This window comes from Colias philodice, chromosome 6 (assembly GCF_061535455.1).
Source record: "Colias philodice isolate Cphi_HAF_F1 chromosome 6, ilColPhil1 Martin Lab GWU primary, whole genome shotgun sequence".
Lineage (NCBI taxonomy): Eukaryota > Metazoa > Arthropoda > Insecta > Lepidoptera > Pieridae > Colias > Colias philodice.
The window spans coordinates 10,975,744-10,993,388 of NC_143091.1; the positions used below are offsets into that span (position 1 = coordinate 10,975,744).

Consider the following 17,645-nt stretch of genomic DNA (forward strand, 5'->3'; position numbering starts at 1 on the left):
CTTTATTTGTCGTTATTTAGTTTTGTTCCAAAAACTGTTAAATATAAAGGAAAACTGTCATGTCAGCTGTTTTCTTTTCCCATCTTTAGCTAATCAAACATTTTCTGAGATTTTGTGTGTTGTCTAAAATCTCTGTAAATTAATTAGTGTATACCGTTCACAGACCGCACAGTTCGCGGGTGGGATCTAACCGCGGGTCGCGAGGCGTGGCGAGCCTGGTGTGGTGGTGGGGTTGGTGCACTTGCAGCGGGACAGAGCAGCTCACAAGATGCGAGGCTGGTGACGGCCGCTGCTGGTGCTGCTGTACGACTGTTTGACACCAGGACCAACACGCCTGTGGCTACTCTGTGGTGAGTTCTTAATGAAAAAAGTTTATAAAACATGTATCAAAATAAAAATAACTACGTTAAAAACAACCGACTTCAAAAACGGAAAAGTAAAAAATAAAAAAGATTTGATATTATTAATTACTACATATTATTTAGATGTGCTATTTACTAAAAAGGTTTGATGTCGGTGCACGGGCTTAATACTAAGTGCTTAGTGTTTGGCACCGACTTCAAACCTATTTAATAAATAGCACATCTAAATAATATGTAGTAATTAATAATATCAAATCTTTTTTATTTTTTACTTTTCCGTTTTTGAAGTCGGTTGTTTTTAACGTAGTTATTTTTATTTAATACTTTTTAGTGTACTTTTCAACACGAATCAAATGAGCCCAAACTCGATAAAGTTGAGTCAATATATTACTGAGTTCCTATGGCCACCTTCCGATTCCATCATCAAATCAGCTCTATGACATGATAATGTTTCATCGCTATCCAATTTACATACGTATACAAAATTTCAGCGCAATCGGTTACCGGGAAGTGAATCAAAGTTACTTGCTACATTTCAATTAAGTCATCGAGTACAGACAAAAATGCTCATAAAATAAAAACTACCGGGCCTATCCGAATAAAATTTTTATGGGACCAATTCGAAACCATCCCGCATCGAACAAAAAAAGAATCACGTAAATCGATTAAGAAACCTCGGAGTAATCGGTGTACATACATACAAAAAAAAAATTATACCGGCCGAATTGATAACCTCCTCCTTTTTTTTGAAGTCGGTTAATAAGTTAAAAGGTTTATTCAGTTTGGTTGGCGTGACAATGCACCATGTGTGGGGTGACTTACGTGGTAACAGATTTAGTGTCACTAGGACGAACTTTTATTAAACAGGAAATAAATGCAGAATACAGGAAACTTGGTGACAAAATCGCCCTTAGTGATTATCTATACTAATATTTTTGCGATAATTATCAAATCAAAAATTTACAGGTCATCAGGTGCATCGGGTGCAAACGCAGCAGTACGTGGTGGAGAATGCACCATCACAGCAATAGCGCTCGCTGATCCGAATAGACTGTATACAGCTGCGGGCGATAAACTAAGGCTCTGGGATTTGAGGATGTAAGTACCAAATTGTTAATTGTTATTATATTTTTCTTATAATACTTACTGTTAATTATCGGAAGAAGATTATAAATGATACTTTAATACATATTATAAATTATATTAAACTTTAACAAATGATATTTTAAAGTACTAAGAGAGATTTTATATATTGTGGTGTAGATTTTAAGAGATTAAAACAAGAAAATGTGTTTTAATTGTTTTCCAAAACAACGTAGAAAGTCTATTTTTTATTCTACAAATCAAATATTAAATTCTTGCCATCTATTCACAGGCTAGAATGCATGTACAAGACATGGTCGGGTCACACAGCGGCAGTGATGTGTATGGCGCGAGTCTCTCTATCGGATGGTGATAGACTCGCTACGGGCTCGAGGGACCATTGTGTGCGAGTGTTAGATTGGACGCATAGTAATGGTGAGGGTTAGTTGAAATATAGCTTGATAACTTCATTTATTATAGGCCTTTTTATATTGTAAACTAGCGGTCCGCCCCGGCTTCGCCCGTGGTACCTACATGTTTTATATTTATAGCCTATGTTGCTCAGTGAAGATGCAGCTTTCTAATGGTGAAAGAATTTTTCAAATCGGTCCAGTAGTTTATGCGTGAAAGCCATACATACATATATAATTACAAACCTTTCCTCTTTATAATATTAGTATAGATAAGGGGTGTTTTGGTTCAGCAGAGGCACAGGCTAACGGCGTCACATATGCCTCAGCTATCAAGGAAGCGAGAACTAAAGTTGACCTCAAGGAGGCCGGAATAGACTGCGTGAAGTTTCGCCAGGCGGTCACAGGAGCCACAGTTATCCAGATCCCTGGGCCCGATAGCGGAGAAAAAGCTGATCTATTAGCAAACAAGTTGAAGACCCTTTTTAAAGACAATGCCATCAAGGTCTCAAGACCAGTCAAAATGGCAGACCTTCGCATATCGGGCCTAGACGCGTCTGTGACAGCGGATGAGTTGAAAGACGCCATTGTCTCAAAGGGAGAATGCTTGGTTGACCAAATACGGATTAGCCAAATACGGAAAGACAGAACTGGACTCTATGCAGCCTGGGTAAACTGCCCTGTCACGGTGGCCAAAAAACTTACCGAAACACGCTTTCTCGTTGGATGGGTAGCGGCAAGGGTAAGTGTACCGGCACCACGAGAGATGCGATGTTTTCGATGTTTGGAAGTCGGGCACGTGGCCAACCGCTGCACTTCGGAGTGTGATCGCAGCCATCTGTGCTACCGCTGCGGGCAGCCAGACCACAAAGCTGCCAACTGTACCGCCAAGCCGAACTGCACAGTATGCACAGCAGCAGGCAGAAAAGCGGACCATCGCTTAGGCGGTGATGGCTGCGCTGCCCCTAATAATAGAGCGCCAAAGACACGGCCTAAGAGACACACTGCAGGCTCCCAGGCAGACGGAGCGATCATGGAGATAGTAGAAACCATCGAAGTATAGGATGGCGCTACGGATTTTGCAATCCAACCTGAACCACTGTGCCAGGGCTCAGGATCTACTGATGCAGAGCCTGGCACAGTGGTCCATACACATCGGAATCCTGTCGGAACCCTATGCAGTTCTATCTGAGCGGGACAACTGGGTCGGGGATCTCGACGAAGTTGCTGCCCTAATCATAACACAAGGAGACGGATCACCTCAAATTTGTGCGCACATGAAAGGTCACGGATGTGTTGCCGTGAAACTAACTGACATGGTTGTCATTGGGGTTTACTTCTCACCGAACAAGACGCTTGCTGAGTTCGAAGCGTTCTTGGGAGAAGTAAACTCCATGATCCAATGGGGTCGTCCTCACCAAGTTGTCATTGCCGGGGACCTAAACGCGAAATCCGCGTTGTGGGGTTCCTCTGCCTCGGATGCTCGCGGAGACATTCTTGTCGAATGGCTCGCAGCCCAGAACCTGGTCCCGCTAAACCAGGGCAATGAGAACACATGTGTGCGCATGCAGGGGGGATCAGTCGTGGATGTCACGTTTGCGAGCCCCAACCTTGCTCATCGGGCTCGTGGTTGGAAGGTCTTGTCAGAGGTTGAGACTTTGTCTGACCACAAATACATCCGGTTTGATATCTTTCCACCCAAATCAAATCCGCATAGGAACACAAGTCCTGCGTCTGCCGAGTCTGGCCCGAGATGGTCCCTCAAGACCCTGGATAGGCACCTGTTGGAACTAGCATCCATAGTCAGTGCCTGGTGTCCGAAACCGGACTCCATAAACGTGGATACTGAGGCGGAATGGTTTGCGGCAACAATGACGCATATATCAGATGCCGCAATGTCGAGAATAAAACCATGTCCGCCTCATAATAAAGTTTATTGGTGGTCACCAGAACTTTCACAGCTTCGATCGGCCTGTGTTACTGCCAGACGCCGATACACTAAACATAGACGAAAGAGGAGGCAGGCAGACTACTCCATTGTTGAAGAATCTGAGCGGTATGCCTTATACCAAGAATCAAAAAAGACCCTTAGAGAGGCTATAGCGACCGCGAAGGAGAAGGCATGGGCCGAACTGCTTGACACACTGAATCTTGACCCCTGGGGGCGCCCCTACAGGCTGGTCATGAACAAGTTACGTCCTTGGGCTCCACCAATAACAGCTAGGTTGGAGCCGGCTCTGCTTAAAAAGGTGGTGTCTACCCTTTTCCCAAGTCGAAATACAACTGATTGCGTTCATCGATGCTTTGATCAGGGGGAGTCGACCTGCACGGGGCCTATTCCGGACGTGTCCTTAGCCGAATTGGAGGCGGCGGTGGGTCGCCTGAAAAGGAAAACTACCGCCCCGGGCCCCGATGGCGTGCATGGAAGAGTATGGTCACTTGCCCTCTCACATGGACTGGCCCCACGATTCTGCGAACTACTCACGGAATGTTTTAAGAACGGGAGGTTCCCAGAACGATGGAAAGTGGGTCGCCTCGTGCTGCTTAAAAAGAGTGGCAAACCGGCCGACTCTCCATCAGCCTATAGGCCGATTGTCCTGTTAGACGAAGCTGGCAAGCTCTTCGAGCGTATAATTGCCAGCCGCATCCAAAATCATCTGGCACTAACGGGACCGGACCTCGAGGAAGCGCAATATGGCTTTAGGCGGAGACGGTCTACAGTAGACGCCATAGCCCGCTTGCGCGACATCTGCGAAGGGTGCGTTTCCCAAGGTGGGGTTGCACTGGCAATATCCTTGGATATTTCCAATGCGTTTAATACCTTGCCTTGGGACAAAATTCTAAACGGCCTCGCTCGACATCGCCTACCGCCGTATCTCAGAGGAATCATCTTGTCCTACCTTGGTGGACGTAAAATTACCTTTCCGAAAAAACATGGCTGGGGTAGCCACAGGGTTGCATGCGGTGTTCCACAGGGCTCTGTGTTGGGGCCTCTGTTGTGGAACATCGGATACAACCACGTGCTGCAAGGAGTGCTGCCGCAAGGTGTAAACGCCATCTGTTACGCCGATGATACCCTAGTCGTGTCTACTGGGCGTGACTTTAGAGAAGCACGACTTCGTGCTACGGCTGGAGTGGCACAGGTTGTCGCCAAAATTAAAAGTCTAGGGCTAAAAGTAGCACTTGAAAAATCAGAAGCCATATGCTTTCATGGACATCGGAGGGCTCCACCGTCTGGGGAGGAGATAGTGGTGAGTGGGGTGCCCATCCGAATTGGGCCCAGACTGAAATATCTCGGTCTGGTGCTCGATCCGCGATGGACATTCCAAGCTCACTTCTCGGCACTGGCTACAAAGCTCAGCACCACGGCAGCGGCTCTCTGCCGTATCATGCCGAATATTGGGGGGCCAAGCGGGGCATGTCGCCGACTCTTTGCTGGCGTTGTGCGCTCTCAGGCGCTGTACGGGTGCCCGATATGGGCTGATAAGCTTTTAACACGTAACACTATCGTGCTGAGGCGGTCGCAGCGAGTGATAGCTATAAGGGTTGCAAGGGCGTACCGCACCGTTTCTTACGATGCGGTGTGCGTTATAGCTGGAACTGCACCCTGGCACCTCGAAGCGGCCGCCCTGGCGGAGGTCTACTGGCGCAGAGCGGAGGCAAGAAGTAGGGATTCAGAGCTGCCCCCAGAAACGCTCGAAGCCTGGAAGCGGGAAGCGCGCGATGAAGTATTCCAAAAATGGCGACAAGAACTTGATGTGTCCTGCGTGGGGGCCTGGACTCTCAACGCGATTAGCCCAGTGCTGAGAGAATGGGTAGAGAGACGGTGGGGGTCACTCACCTACCGTCTTGTGCAGGTGCTGTCGGGGCATGGATGCTTTGGCAGCTACCTGCATAGGATAGGGCGTGAAGCGGCCCCCGCCTGCCACCACTGCAGCAGCCAGTTGGACTCGGCCCTACACACCTTGGGGGAATGTCCAGCATGGACAAGCGAAAGAAGGCCTCTCGAGAGTTTGTTGGGAACCCAAAACGAGTTGACCCTGCAAGGCCTCGTTAAGTTAATGGTCGCTGGCGACACGAATTGGAATATGGTCGTGGCCTTCTGCGATACTATTATGAGGGCAAAGGAGGACGCAGAGAGGGCTAGGGAAAATGACCCAGCGGCTGACCCTCTGCGCCGACGTAAACCAGGCAGACGCAGACGTCTCTACGTCGAACGTCAGCCTTAAAATTAAATGAGAACAAACACAGGGGGAGGTTTACGTAGAGACGAGCATACTACAGTTATGCTCGCTGCAAGTAAACCGGCCCCCCCCTGTGACAGATGGCGGATAGCCCGGTAATATAGTGGCGTTATCATTTTTGATACCGTCACCTATTGCCAACTTAAGGGCTTGGTCGGGTCGCCAAGTTGCGGCACTCACCACGTAGGCGGCGGGGGTATAAGGCCTAGCTGTTAACCCCTGTCGCCGAAGGTGAACGGTGGCCACCGTTGGGTTTTAGTGGGTATGGCTTCCTGCGAGTCCCACATACCCCCTCATACAGCAAAACTGTAGAGGGGGATGCGTAAAAGCATTTCCCAACGTTAAAAAAAAAAAAAAAAAAGGGGTGTTTTGGTTGTAGATCAAGTTGTGGTAGAAATGAATTTTTTTTTTTTGTTCGTTTTGTACTGTTTCTACTGTTGTTTTTGTGTCATAAATTTAATGTACATTTAGCGAAATTAGGTGTGGTGAACAAAATGTCATTTTTGAAAATGACTTTGTCACAAATCCGGCTCGAAGGACCAAAACTTTAAATTGTATTACAAACTCACTTATTTGTTGAATATATAAAAAAAAATCACTAATATTGTGAAGGACACTAAGTTTAAAGTGACCGAACTCACTTATATGTTGTTAGTAATATTTTAAGAATTTTCCAGGCATGTGGAAAACCAGCAGTTATTCGTTGAAAATGTTAATTTTTGTCATTTATATTGTATGATTTTCCCATGCATGTGGAAATCCAGCAGCTATTTGTTGAAAATGTTACCTAACTTTTATTTAACGCAGCTTCGCCCGCGTTGTCAAAGAAAAACCCGCATAGTTCCCGTTCCCGTGGAATTTTCGTGATAAAACCTATTCTGTGTGTTAATCCACGTTACCCTCTATATGTGTGCTAAATTTCACTGTAATCGGTTCGGTAGTATATCAGTGAAAGAGTAACAAACATACACACACACATCCATCCTCACAGACTTTCGCATTTATAATAGTAGGATATGTAGTAATTATATGATTCCTCAGGTATGTGGGAGGCCGCTAGCCGCCGCCTGCTGGAGCCGCCGCACTACGACGGCGTGCAGGCGCTGGTGCTGCGCGCGGGCGCGGGCGGCGAGCTGCTGTACAGCGCCTCCAGGGACTCCAGCCTCAAGTGCTGGCGGCTCGCGGACAACGCGCTGGCGCATGTGAGTGGGGGATAATAATAAAATAAAAAAGACGTGTGGCACTCGGGGACTGCCGCGGTAAAGCTATTGCATGCTATGTCTTCAAGCCACACCTCCGAGCCCGTCGGAGTGGGGAGCGTGAGGTTTTTTCGTTAGGGAATTTGTTGATTCGGTCCCCGCGCTCAAGGCCCGCGATAGAAGCTATGCAATAGCTTAAAAAATGTGTGCGTGTAATAGTGCACACACGTAAGAAGTGAAACTTCTTTATGACCTTATTTTTCAAAAAATAATTTACTATATGCAATTTCACAGAAATACCTCGAATCACGCGTGGTAGGGATAAGAAAAAGATGGCGCGTAACGGAAAAATGTCACGCGTAACGAAAAAATGTTACACTAATTTTTTTCCAACCCCGATAAAGAAGTTTCACTTCAAAAATAGTGAAAAATGGGTGAGGGTAGTGTCAGTGTGTTGTAGGTCATGTAAAAATGGTTGGTTGGACAATCTAAGACAGGCCTAATCGCTTTAAAGCGATAAGGCCGTTAATTGTACATTTATTTTAAGTTTATAGTCCGGGATACATCGCCCATTTTTGCAAGTGATTACTATCAAGCTAATTTTTCGTGAGTAGCTTTATTTTGATGAGATGCCCAATAATTTCATGTACAAAACTCTCGATTGTGGTAGCTACCAGAGGAAACAAGGATAAAATATTTTGATTTGATGGTTCTCAAATATTAATTACTAACTGAATGTTTTTTTTTTTGTTCAATCTCAAGATAATTATCTAAATTATTCGAAAAAATATTTGTCCTACAAAATCTATGGTTTGATCAAAGAGTCCCCCTTTCCAATGTGTATCGATAACGAAGTCATCATAAATGATTACTAACCAGCTGATTTTTTTATTTTCACTTATTTAATACTTATATAATTCAACAGACATATTGTCCTACAAATTGCGTAATAAATATTTGAGAACCGTCAAATCAAAAAATTTTATCCTTGTTACCTCTGTAAGCTACCACAATCGAGAGTTTCGTACATGAAATTATTGGGCATCTCATCAAAATAAAGCTACTCACGAAAAATTAGCTTGATAGTAATCACTTGCAAAAATGGGCGATGTATCCCGGACTATTATTTATGTAAATGTTATTTTTGTGTGCATTGTACAATAAAGTGTTTTCTAATCTAATCTAACACCAATCCTCTATCCCCAGAGCGTAATGAACGCGCACAAAGGCTGGGTGACGGGCATCTGCGGTGTGAGCACGTGGCTGGCCAGCTGCGGGCGGGACCAAGCCCTCAGACTATGGAGCCCTACGCTCCGGCCGGCGGCCCCAGCGGCGCCGCTGCCGGACCTGCCGCACGCACTGGCGGCCTGTGCGACCAGCGGCGCTATATATACGGCTGGCAGGTGAGGGTCACGTGGTTTTGTGGATGTTTACAGATACTTGATAGGTGGTGTTGTGCAGGATAAAGCGAGCCTTTACTCAAAAGCGAATATCATCATCAGCCCATACGTGTTCCCACTGCCGGGACACGGGACTCCTGTGAGGGTACAGGCCATAATCAACTGGTCAAGTGCGGGTTGGCGGATGACACGTGTCGTCGAACATTTAATTCTTCGACATGTAATAATAAATAATAAATTTTATATAAAGCGAACATAACTATGTGCAACTTAATTATTTCGTCGTTTTTAACAAAAATGTTCTGAAAGATACTCACGACTCAGATAGAGGTCTCCTGCGGCTGCTGATGGCCACCATACGTACCTTTTCTTACCAATCTTATTCCATTCCAGGCATTTTGTATTTACCTATATTCCATTCCTGCCTCTTTTGATCTTTTATATTTTTAATTAACACATGTACTTTGATACTCAATGTCTATTGTTAAAATCTATTATAAGTCAATTGTGTTCACAGGAAAACTTCCGAATCATAATTTCTTCTTAAATTTGAGTTTAAATTCAAAACTAAGACTAAGATTGATTGTTATAAATAAATTATGTCCGACAAAATAATAACAAATAAGTGTGTTGCAGCGGCGGCGAAGTGCGCGCCTGGAGAATACTTCTCGAGCCGTGAGCGACACACACACAAATACATACACACACACAAGCGTACACAAACATACACATATACACTATATCATATTATACACACACAAAAATGCACGTACAGACAAGTACATATTATTTAAAAACGACTCACAATGTGTATTGTTAAAATAGTTGTATTTTTTTCAATATATTTTAGTACTGATACTCAATAAGTATTACATATAGCCTTAAGAATATTAAATAAAGGAAATCTTTAAAAACTTAAAGCGTCGTTCTTAAATAACGTGTTCTAAAAACCAACATCCAGTGTGTTTCGCTAGACAAAGTATTGGCATCGAAAATATATATCATCGTTTGGTAAGTATTGCATATTCCCAAGTAAGCTTGCGCACGCCGTCGCTGCTTCACCACTTGTCATTACTAACATGAGCTTAGCTGGTTTTTATCAAATATAGGCCTTTCCGACTCGAAGGACCAATCGTCAAGACGAAGAGAAACGTTAGACGACCACTGCTTTAGTACTAAAAACTCATTGGTTGTTTTGATATAGTACAACCACAGTATACAGATACAACCAGTAGGGAAACTTCATACAAACGTTCAAAATGGCTCACGCACACAAGCAAGCGTGTTTACAAGAATCGTAAGGGAATACTTATATCTGTCAATTGTCATAATACCCTTACGATTCTCGTGAACACGTTTGCTTGTGTGCGTGAGCCATTTCGAACGTTTGTATGAAGTTTGCCTACTGGTTGTATCTGTATATTGTGGTACATCTTTCAATTCTTCTCCTGTCACTCTGTTTTACAGTTTTGCTATTTGCACCTGTGTTTTTTTCACCCTTAAATCAATTATATAAAAAATGTATTTCTTCATTGTGCTTTAACTATTGGTATTCTCTTTATCTTCCCTTATTTAGTTCAACATAGTTCCGTATAACGTTCTATTTTGTGAATTTTTCTCTTACAAAATGTAGGACGTGTTAATGGCAGATTTTTTTCACTAACAACTTTGTGTCTAGAGTTAGTATGGTATCAAATAGCTTGTAGTATAATAAGATCGTGAAGCATCTATATGAATTAGCTTTCATTGTAGTGCTATCGATATTAGATATACATTTCCTATGAGTAAATAATTAAATTCGAATTATTGGATTATTAGATGTAGATAATGTTTTTTAGTAGAATTGGTGTCATAATTTAGAAAAGTTTGGTGTAAAAATACTTTAAATATGTATATTAGACTACAAGCCCGCATAGGACAAAAATATGGGTCAAATGAACCACCAGGGGACATATCTAGAACGATAGCAGAGCAAAAAATAATAAGATTCATCACTATGCCGTCACTTGTAAGCTGTCCAACTGAGTGCAGATGAGAATTGAAAAGTACAGGTAGACTCGGTAAATTTTGGTCATATATTTTTGTACGGCATTCTTAACCATCGATAGATCCATTAAAAATAATAAGAAACCGCTCAGTGCCGTACAAAAATGGTGGTCCACCAAGTCGGAATTTTTATTTAATTTCCGAGAGTTACCGGGGGTAAATTTGGTCATTTGACCATGTACGGCATCTGTGTCATACTATTGCTATACTGCTTTTAATCCATTATTCCGCAACGCCGTACAAAAATCATGGGGACAAGGGGAAAAAATCGAGAGTTGTAATCCCCTCTCTTTCCCCACTCCAGGGGGTCATTTGACACAACACGAAATAAATTTATTTTTAAAGTATTTTATGCATAGATAATATTTTTTCATGTGCCGTACATTTTCGTTGGTTCAAAGGGGAAAAATCTGAAAAAGAAAAAAATCCATATAACGAAATGTTTGCTTTATATTTTTATAATAAAATATAAATATACATTAATATTAAGAAGCTCGAGGTGGTTAATTATCACCTTGGAAAGTCGGAGTCAGGTGGAATGGACTCCGTTAAATTGATGAACTAATAAAAAAGCTATGAACGAAAAGATGTGAATTATATGCAATCAGTCCATGAATACAGGTAAAGTCACAAGCAAATGCTAGTAATATATACATATTCAAAATGTACAAGTAAAGCGCTTTCAAATGATACCAAACACTGCATATTTATCTTAACTTTATTTTTTTACTCTGTATGTTTTGTCCGCTAGAGGGCGCCACATTAGATTTTGTGAAACCCCATTTAGCCTTTAGCTAGCTGGTCGCTGGTTATCCAGTGAACAATTCAGACGCGACGAATGATATGTCATTTGTCGAATTCTGATAAGTAGTTTAGAAGTTACGAGGGAATAGATGAACATACATACATGACCTGTAAACAACCATAACCCTCCTTTTGCTTTGCCGTAGTTGGTTAAAAATATGTTAATGCCGTACTGTATCAAATGGCCATAAAGCACCCTTAAAATTGTAGCTTTCGTCGCTTTCATCAGCCTAAAAGATGTGGTCTGCACAAAAATGTACGGCATCGTTTTTTCCTAATTTATCTATGTTAATACTATTTAAAACAACGGATAAAGTGTAGAAATCTATTATATTTTATTAATCTACGATGTTTAAACTTTAACAAAATTTCTGGTTTTGCATTTCTCTATAACTTTTTTTAGAAAGGTTTCTTTTGAACGGCAATACTATACAACAATTGAATTTTACAATATCATGTTAAAAAAAAAGTTCCCGTACAGGGTCAAATGACCTTACAGCTCTTTATATCAAGAATTTGATGAAATTAAGATGATTATTGGTATACATTTAAAAGAACAATTATTTTTTGACGGCATTGCTTTTAATAGTACTTTTGAGTGCTAGATAATGTTTTGGAACCGAAGCCGTACTTAGTCAAATGACCCCCTGGAGTGGGGAAAGAGAGGGGATTGCAACTCTCGATTTTTTCCCCTTGTCCCCATGATTTTTGTACGGCGTTGCGGAATAATGGATTAAAAGCAGTATAGCAATAGTATGACACAGATGCCGTACATGGTCAAATGACCAAATTTACCCCCGGTAACTCTCGGAAATTAAATAAAAATTCCGACTTGGTGGACCACCATTTTTGTACGGCACTGAGCGGTTTCTTATTATTTTTAATGGATCTATCGATGGTTAAGAATGCCGTACAAAAATATATGACCAAAATTTACCGAGTCTACCTGTACTTTTCAATTCTCATCTGCACTCAGTTGGACAGCTTACAAGTGACGGCATAGTGATGAATCTTATTATTTTTTGCTCTGCTATCGTTCTAGATATGTCCCCTGGTGGTTCATTTGACCCATATTTTTGTCCTATGCGGGCTTGTAGTCTATATAATTATCAGTCATTTATCATTTACTACAACTTTACTCTATGCCTCTATATTACATATCTTGTTATACATATACTTATTCCTCGAATAATGTGTCTGTGAAAAAAAATATTTTAAATAAACATGGACATTATCAAGTTTATAAAGGATATGAAAAAACTATGTATCACAGAAGAAGCTATTTATTAAAAAATATTACAAGCACAAATATTTATTTATTTATGTATTTGTCCGCACAGTAACGGTCGCGTCCGTTGTTGGCGTATCCGCGCGAACAGGTGACACACGCAAAGTGCGGGACCAGCCACACCCTCGCGACGCGCTTGGAGGTGACCGACATGACACCAAACAGTTTGACGAGACCCCCTACTACGTGTAGTGTACCTATACCTATACTCGTTTGAGTAAAAAGTTACTACATATATTACATAGACACTGAAGTATTTTTCATTGATTATGTATGGTAGAAAGATGTAATGTCAATTTATTTTACGATAAACTAGCGAAGTTTTGTGAAACGCATTGATTCAATTTGAACTGACTGCCTAGATTTACTGAAGATTTCAATGATTTCTGAAATCCTTAGAACGTTATTCGAATTCAAAAGACTTTTTGTAAATTTCTTTTCGAGGAATTTGCAATATACGGAATTACATTCCATATACAATGAATTAACATAATCACACTTTATCTTTTAACAATTATGAGGCTCAATTTTTACCTTTTAGTTATTATTGAAGAGTACAATATGTCTTTTATTTTGCCCCTATAATAATGTTAGACAAAAATCTAGTATGAATCCCATATAAACTCATTACAAAATTATTTTCTATCCTTGTCTTGCATTGCATTTTGCAATGTTCTATCCTTGTCTCACAAACTTTAATGTTATTGGAAAAACTATCTCTCATAGATGTAGATGGGATCGTACAAGATTTTTGTTGTAAAATATACCAATATTAAAATCTCACACATTATTGGGCAACATAAAAAATGTACTCTCTTTGGTTATTTTACGAATCATATAATCAAGTATTTACGATAATGAAAGTTGGAACATTTATGAAGACGATGCATTTAAAAATTATAATTTGTTTGAAATATACAACTTTAGGCAAACAGATTGAATTATTTTTCGTTGGATCTCATTTGTATGACGTCATCATAAATAGTTTCGACTTTTATTTTCATGGTATAGAGGAAAGTAAAATAAGTTATAATCTTATAAAAAAAAATTGGTTGTCTGTAAAGTCGGGTTACTGACGATAGTTGAACGTGACAACGTCCGATTGTGCTTCTTTGTCGCTCGTTCCGCGCTCTCGCTCGCACTTCAAGCCTTACATGGAACGCCTCAGATGAGTCAGAGCGAGGTAACGCCGCATGAGTCATGTTTTTTCGTGCGCGCAGCCGGCTTTATCGAATTATAAGACGTTGTCACGTCAAAAACATTAATTGCTCGATTGATTAGCTTGTACTACAGAATGGCCTTCAATAGATAATAAGCTTAAATAAAAGTATATGGTGTAGTTGGCCTTAGCTTAGCGTTTCTAATTCCTGTGATTAGTCCCAAATTATATATAACTAGCATATAATAGGTATGAAAGAATTTAGGATTTAAAGCAATTATTATCATAATGTAAACAACAAAAAATGCTATTCTCGATATATTTTTTGTACGAAATCAACTTGTAACATTTATATGCAATGTCTAAGTTTTTTGTAATAGTAAATGATGACTGTAAAATCTAGTAAAACTGACTTGTAACCAGTCAGTTTTACGACGGATAATTCTGAAAAAAATATAAAAGGTACTCGCAAATTTTTATAATTAGAAATTGCATATAAATGCACTAAACATACAACCTACTTATCTAAACAGTTATTTCATACATATTCATTATTATTAGTAGCGGATCATTTTTATCCTATTTTTGTATTGATTTTTTGCATTTTCAATTTTAATTATTAAATATAAATTAACAATTTATAATAGCCAATGCCTACGCCAAATTTTACGCACAATACCTTCATAATTTTCCTCGTGTCAAAGATTTTATAATCATGAGAAACAAACATGAATTTTTATTACAATAAATATTATGAATTTATCTTTATATTTTATTTTTATCTTATGACTCTGAAAGCGCATATTTGGAATGAGATTTATGACATTTTCTATCCGTAAGCAAAACTAAACTCTGTGATCAATTCTCATCAATTATTTTATACATTCCTGCGCTACGGGTAACTGGTCCATTGAAAAGTTACATTTGGGGTCGCATTTTTTAGAGGACGCAATTTTATTTTTTTGAGGTGTAGGGGGGGTCAGTGTGAAGCTATCACCAAGTTTGTGGGGTCGCCACCCTTGTCCCACGGCCGCCATCTTGAAAATAGCGGTTGAAATGGTTTTTACGATATATCTCTTAAACTATTTATCTGATAATAAAACAATGTTAACATTATTCGTTGCAAATTAAATTCTCTACAACTTAGGTTCAGTAACTTTTTGTCGTAGAACTATAAACAAAAAAGTTATAAGCGAAAATGTTCAGAAATTAGAGATGTTTATATTTTTCAATAAAACTTTTTTTTATAAGTTTACGAAGAAATTATATCAGACCATTTTTGTAGATTGTTTTTCGTAGAACAACTTTTATTTACAACATTTTTTCATTAAGTAAATAGCTAAGGTTTTACAGCGCTCCGAAGTGAGTACTATTTTAAGTACTCTTTACTATACAGAATACGATATATTATGTGTGTACTAATAATAATTTGTCACCAGTAATTATTTTATTTTTGTTATAATAATATTTTTAATAATTAATTTTACAATATTATTAATAATTAATTATTGAATCTTTTCCCCACAACCCAGGAGGTAGAGTCTGGAAGTGCGTTTTTTTTTACGTCGAAAAGCATGGCTGAAATGTTCTGCAGTGTGCTTCCATTGTTGTGGAGTCTGGGAAAAGAGCCAATAGCCAATTTATTATGTATAGTTACTACTGAAAAATAGTACTCACTTCCGAGCGCTGTAAAACCTTAGCTATTGACGTAATGAAAAAATGTTGTATATAAAAGTTGTTCCTCGAAAAACAATCTACAAAAATAGTCTTATATCATTTCTTCGTAAAATGATAAAAAAAAGTTTTATTGAAAAATATAAATAGCTCTAATTTCTGAACATTTTCGCTTATAACTTTTTTATTTATAGTTCTACGACAAAAAGTTACTGAATCAAAGTTGTAGAGTATTTAATTTGCAACAAATAATGTTAAAATTGTTTTATTATCAGATAAATAGTTTAAGAGATATATCGTTAAAACCATTTCAACCGCTATTTTCAAGATGGCGGCCATGGGACAAGGGTGGCGACCCCACAAACTTGGTTTTAGCTTCACACTGACCCCCCCTACACATCAAAAAAATAAAATTGCGTCCTCTAAAAAACTCAAGGTCAGGCCTAAAAAATGTAACATTTCAATGGATCAAACTGTCAAATTTGTTTAATAATATATGTAATTTTAATTTAATTTTTAAGTCAATATTTCGGAATTGTAATATGAATTTATTATTTTAGTGAGTATAAGAATAATTGTCAAATTGTAATGTTTTATCAAAATTATGGCTCTGAATTATTTTGAAATCAAATTTATTTTTAAAATAAATCGGCAATATTTTCATATATTTTTTATTGGTGGTATCAAAAACAATAGATTTTTTTTTCATCGAAATAAAAATATTAAAGTTTTATTTTTAACATAGGTACATAAACTCTTTTGAAAGTATGGTGGTGCATTCTTTTGTGTTTATTTTATTTTTCTCATAGTATTTAGTGAATGTGTTCCACGTCAGTATTATTTTTATGTATGTTCCTTTTCTGTTTGGTACAATTTAACCTTTAAATTGTTAACTATTCACCAGGCTATGCTTTTGTGTGATTTTATAGATTTTAAGTTTGAAAGACGATTTATATAATGTTATTATTTTAATCATATAAATAAACTACGAATTTTAAGTTGTGTTTCACAATTGCTTTGTGTCGCAATTGTGTTTAAAGAAATGTATTAAATGTGTACGCATGATTTTTAAGTAAATTTGAATGAAAAATTGAGGTGGCTTTATGCCTAGTTTTTGTTTTTAAATATTGAATCTCATTATTATTATAATCAGCATTATTACTAGTCAAATCATGTTAATAATATTTTTGTATTCATTTTCATTTTAAATTATATACTTTTTTAATCATCGAAACATTAAAATGCTACGATTTAAAAATGTGCAATAGACAATACATCGCGTATGAATTATTAGACTGGGCAATTTACAAAATTTTGTATATTTATAGAATTATGAAAATATACTAACTATATAATTTTAGCCTTAGCAAACATATTGTTGGTTTTCATGTAAATTTCGCATGCTACGTAAAAATATTCAATTTATAACATTAGCTTATCATAATTTTATGTTAGCTATGTGGTTATGATTTACTTCGAATTTTTATTTAGAATAATTTTGGAAAGTTTTTGAATAAAAAATATGAAATATGAAATGGCTGTTTTATTTATTCAACTTCGTTTTTACTATGTACAAAGTATTTATGTTAAACTAAAATAAAATTATGCAGACTATCTGGTACCTTTTTAAAATTTTCTCTCAATGAGCAATCATTGTACCTACATATTAAAAGCAGATGCACCACTAATGCATTAAATGTGTACAAAATATGACCACCGCAATTTTAGGAAACCCTACAAAGTTTGTATATAATGGTCAAAGATAGTCATCACAAATAAATAGGAATTCACTATGTCTAATTTATTATGAACTAGCTTTCCGCCCGCGGCTTCGCCCACGTTTTCAAAGAAAAACCCGTTCCCGTAGGATTTCCGGGATAAAACCTATCCTATGTCCTTTCTCGAGTATCAAAGTATCTCTATACCAAATTTCATGCAAATTGGTTCAGTAGTTAAGGCGTGATTGTGTAACAGAC

At 38.7% G+C, this 17,645-nt stretch overlaps 1 protein-coding gene across 1 annotated transcript in view; it reads left to right on the plus strand.

Moving 5' to 3' along the window:
* The window catches only part of Klp31E (kinesin-like protein 31E), a 75,177-nt gene extending 60,283 nt beyond the window's left edge, over positions 1-14,894 (plus strand). Inside the window, exons 24-30 of the mRNA XM_089696946.1 lie at positions 164-350; positions 1,329-1,460; positions 1,738-1,880; positions 7,141-7,301; positions 8,505-8,701; positions 9,335-9,709; positions 12,889-14,894. Coding sequence (XP_089553072.1) covers positions 164-350; positions 1,329-1,460; positions 1,738-1,880; positions 7,141-7,301; positions 8,505-8,701; positions 9,335-9,377 — 863 coding nt within the window. The 3' untranslated portion in view covers positions 9,378-9,709; positions 12,889-14,894. The remainder of the gene's footprint in view (positions 1-163; positions 351-1,328; positions 1,461-1,737; positions 1,881-7,140; positions 7,302-8,504; positions 8,702-9,334; positions 9,710-12,888) is intronic.
* The last annotated feature ends 2,751 nt before the right edge of the window (positions 14,895-17,645 follow it).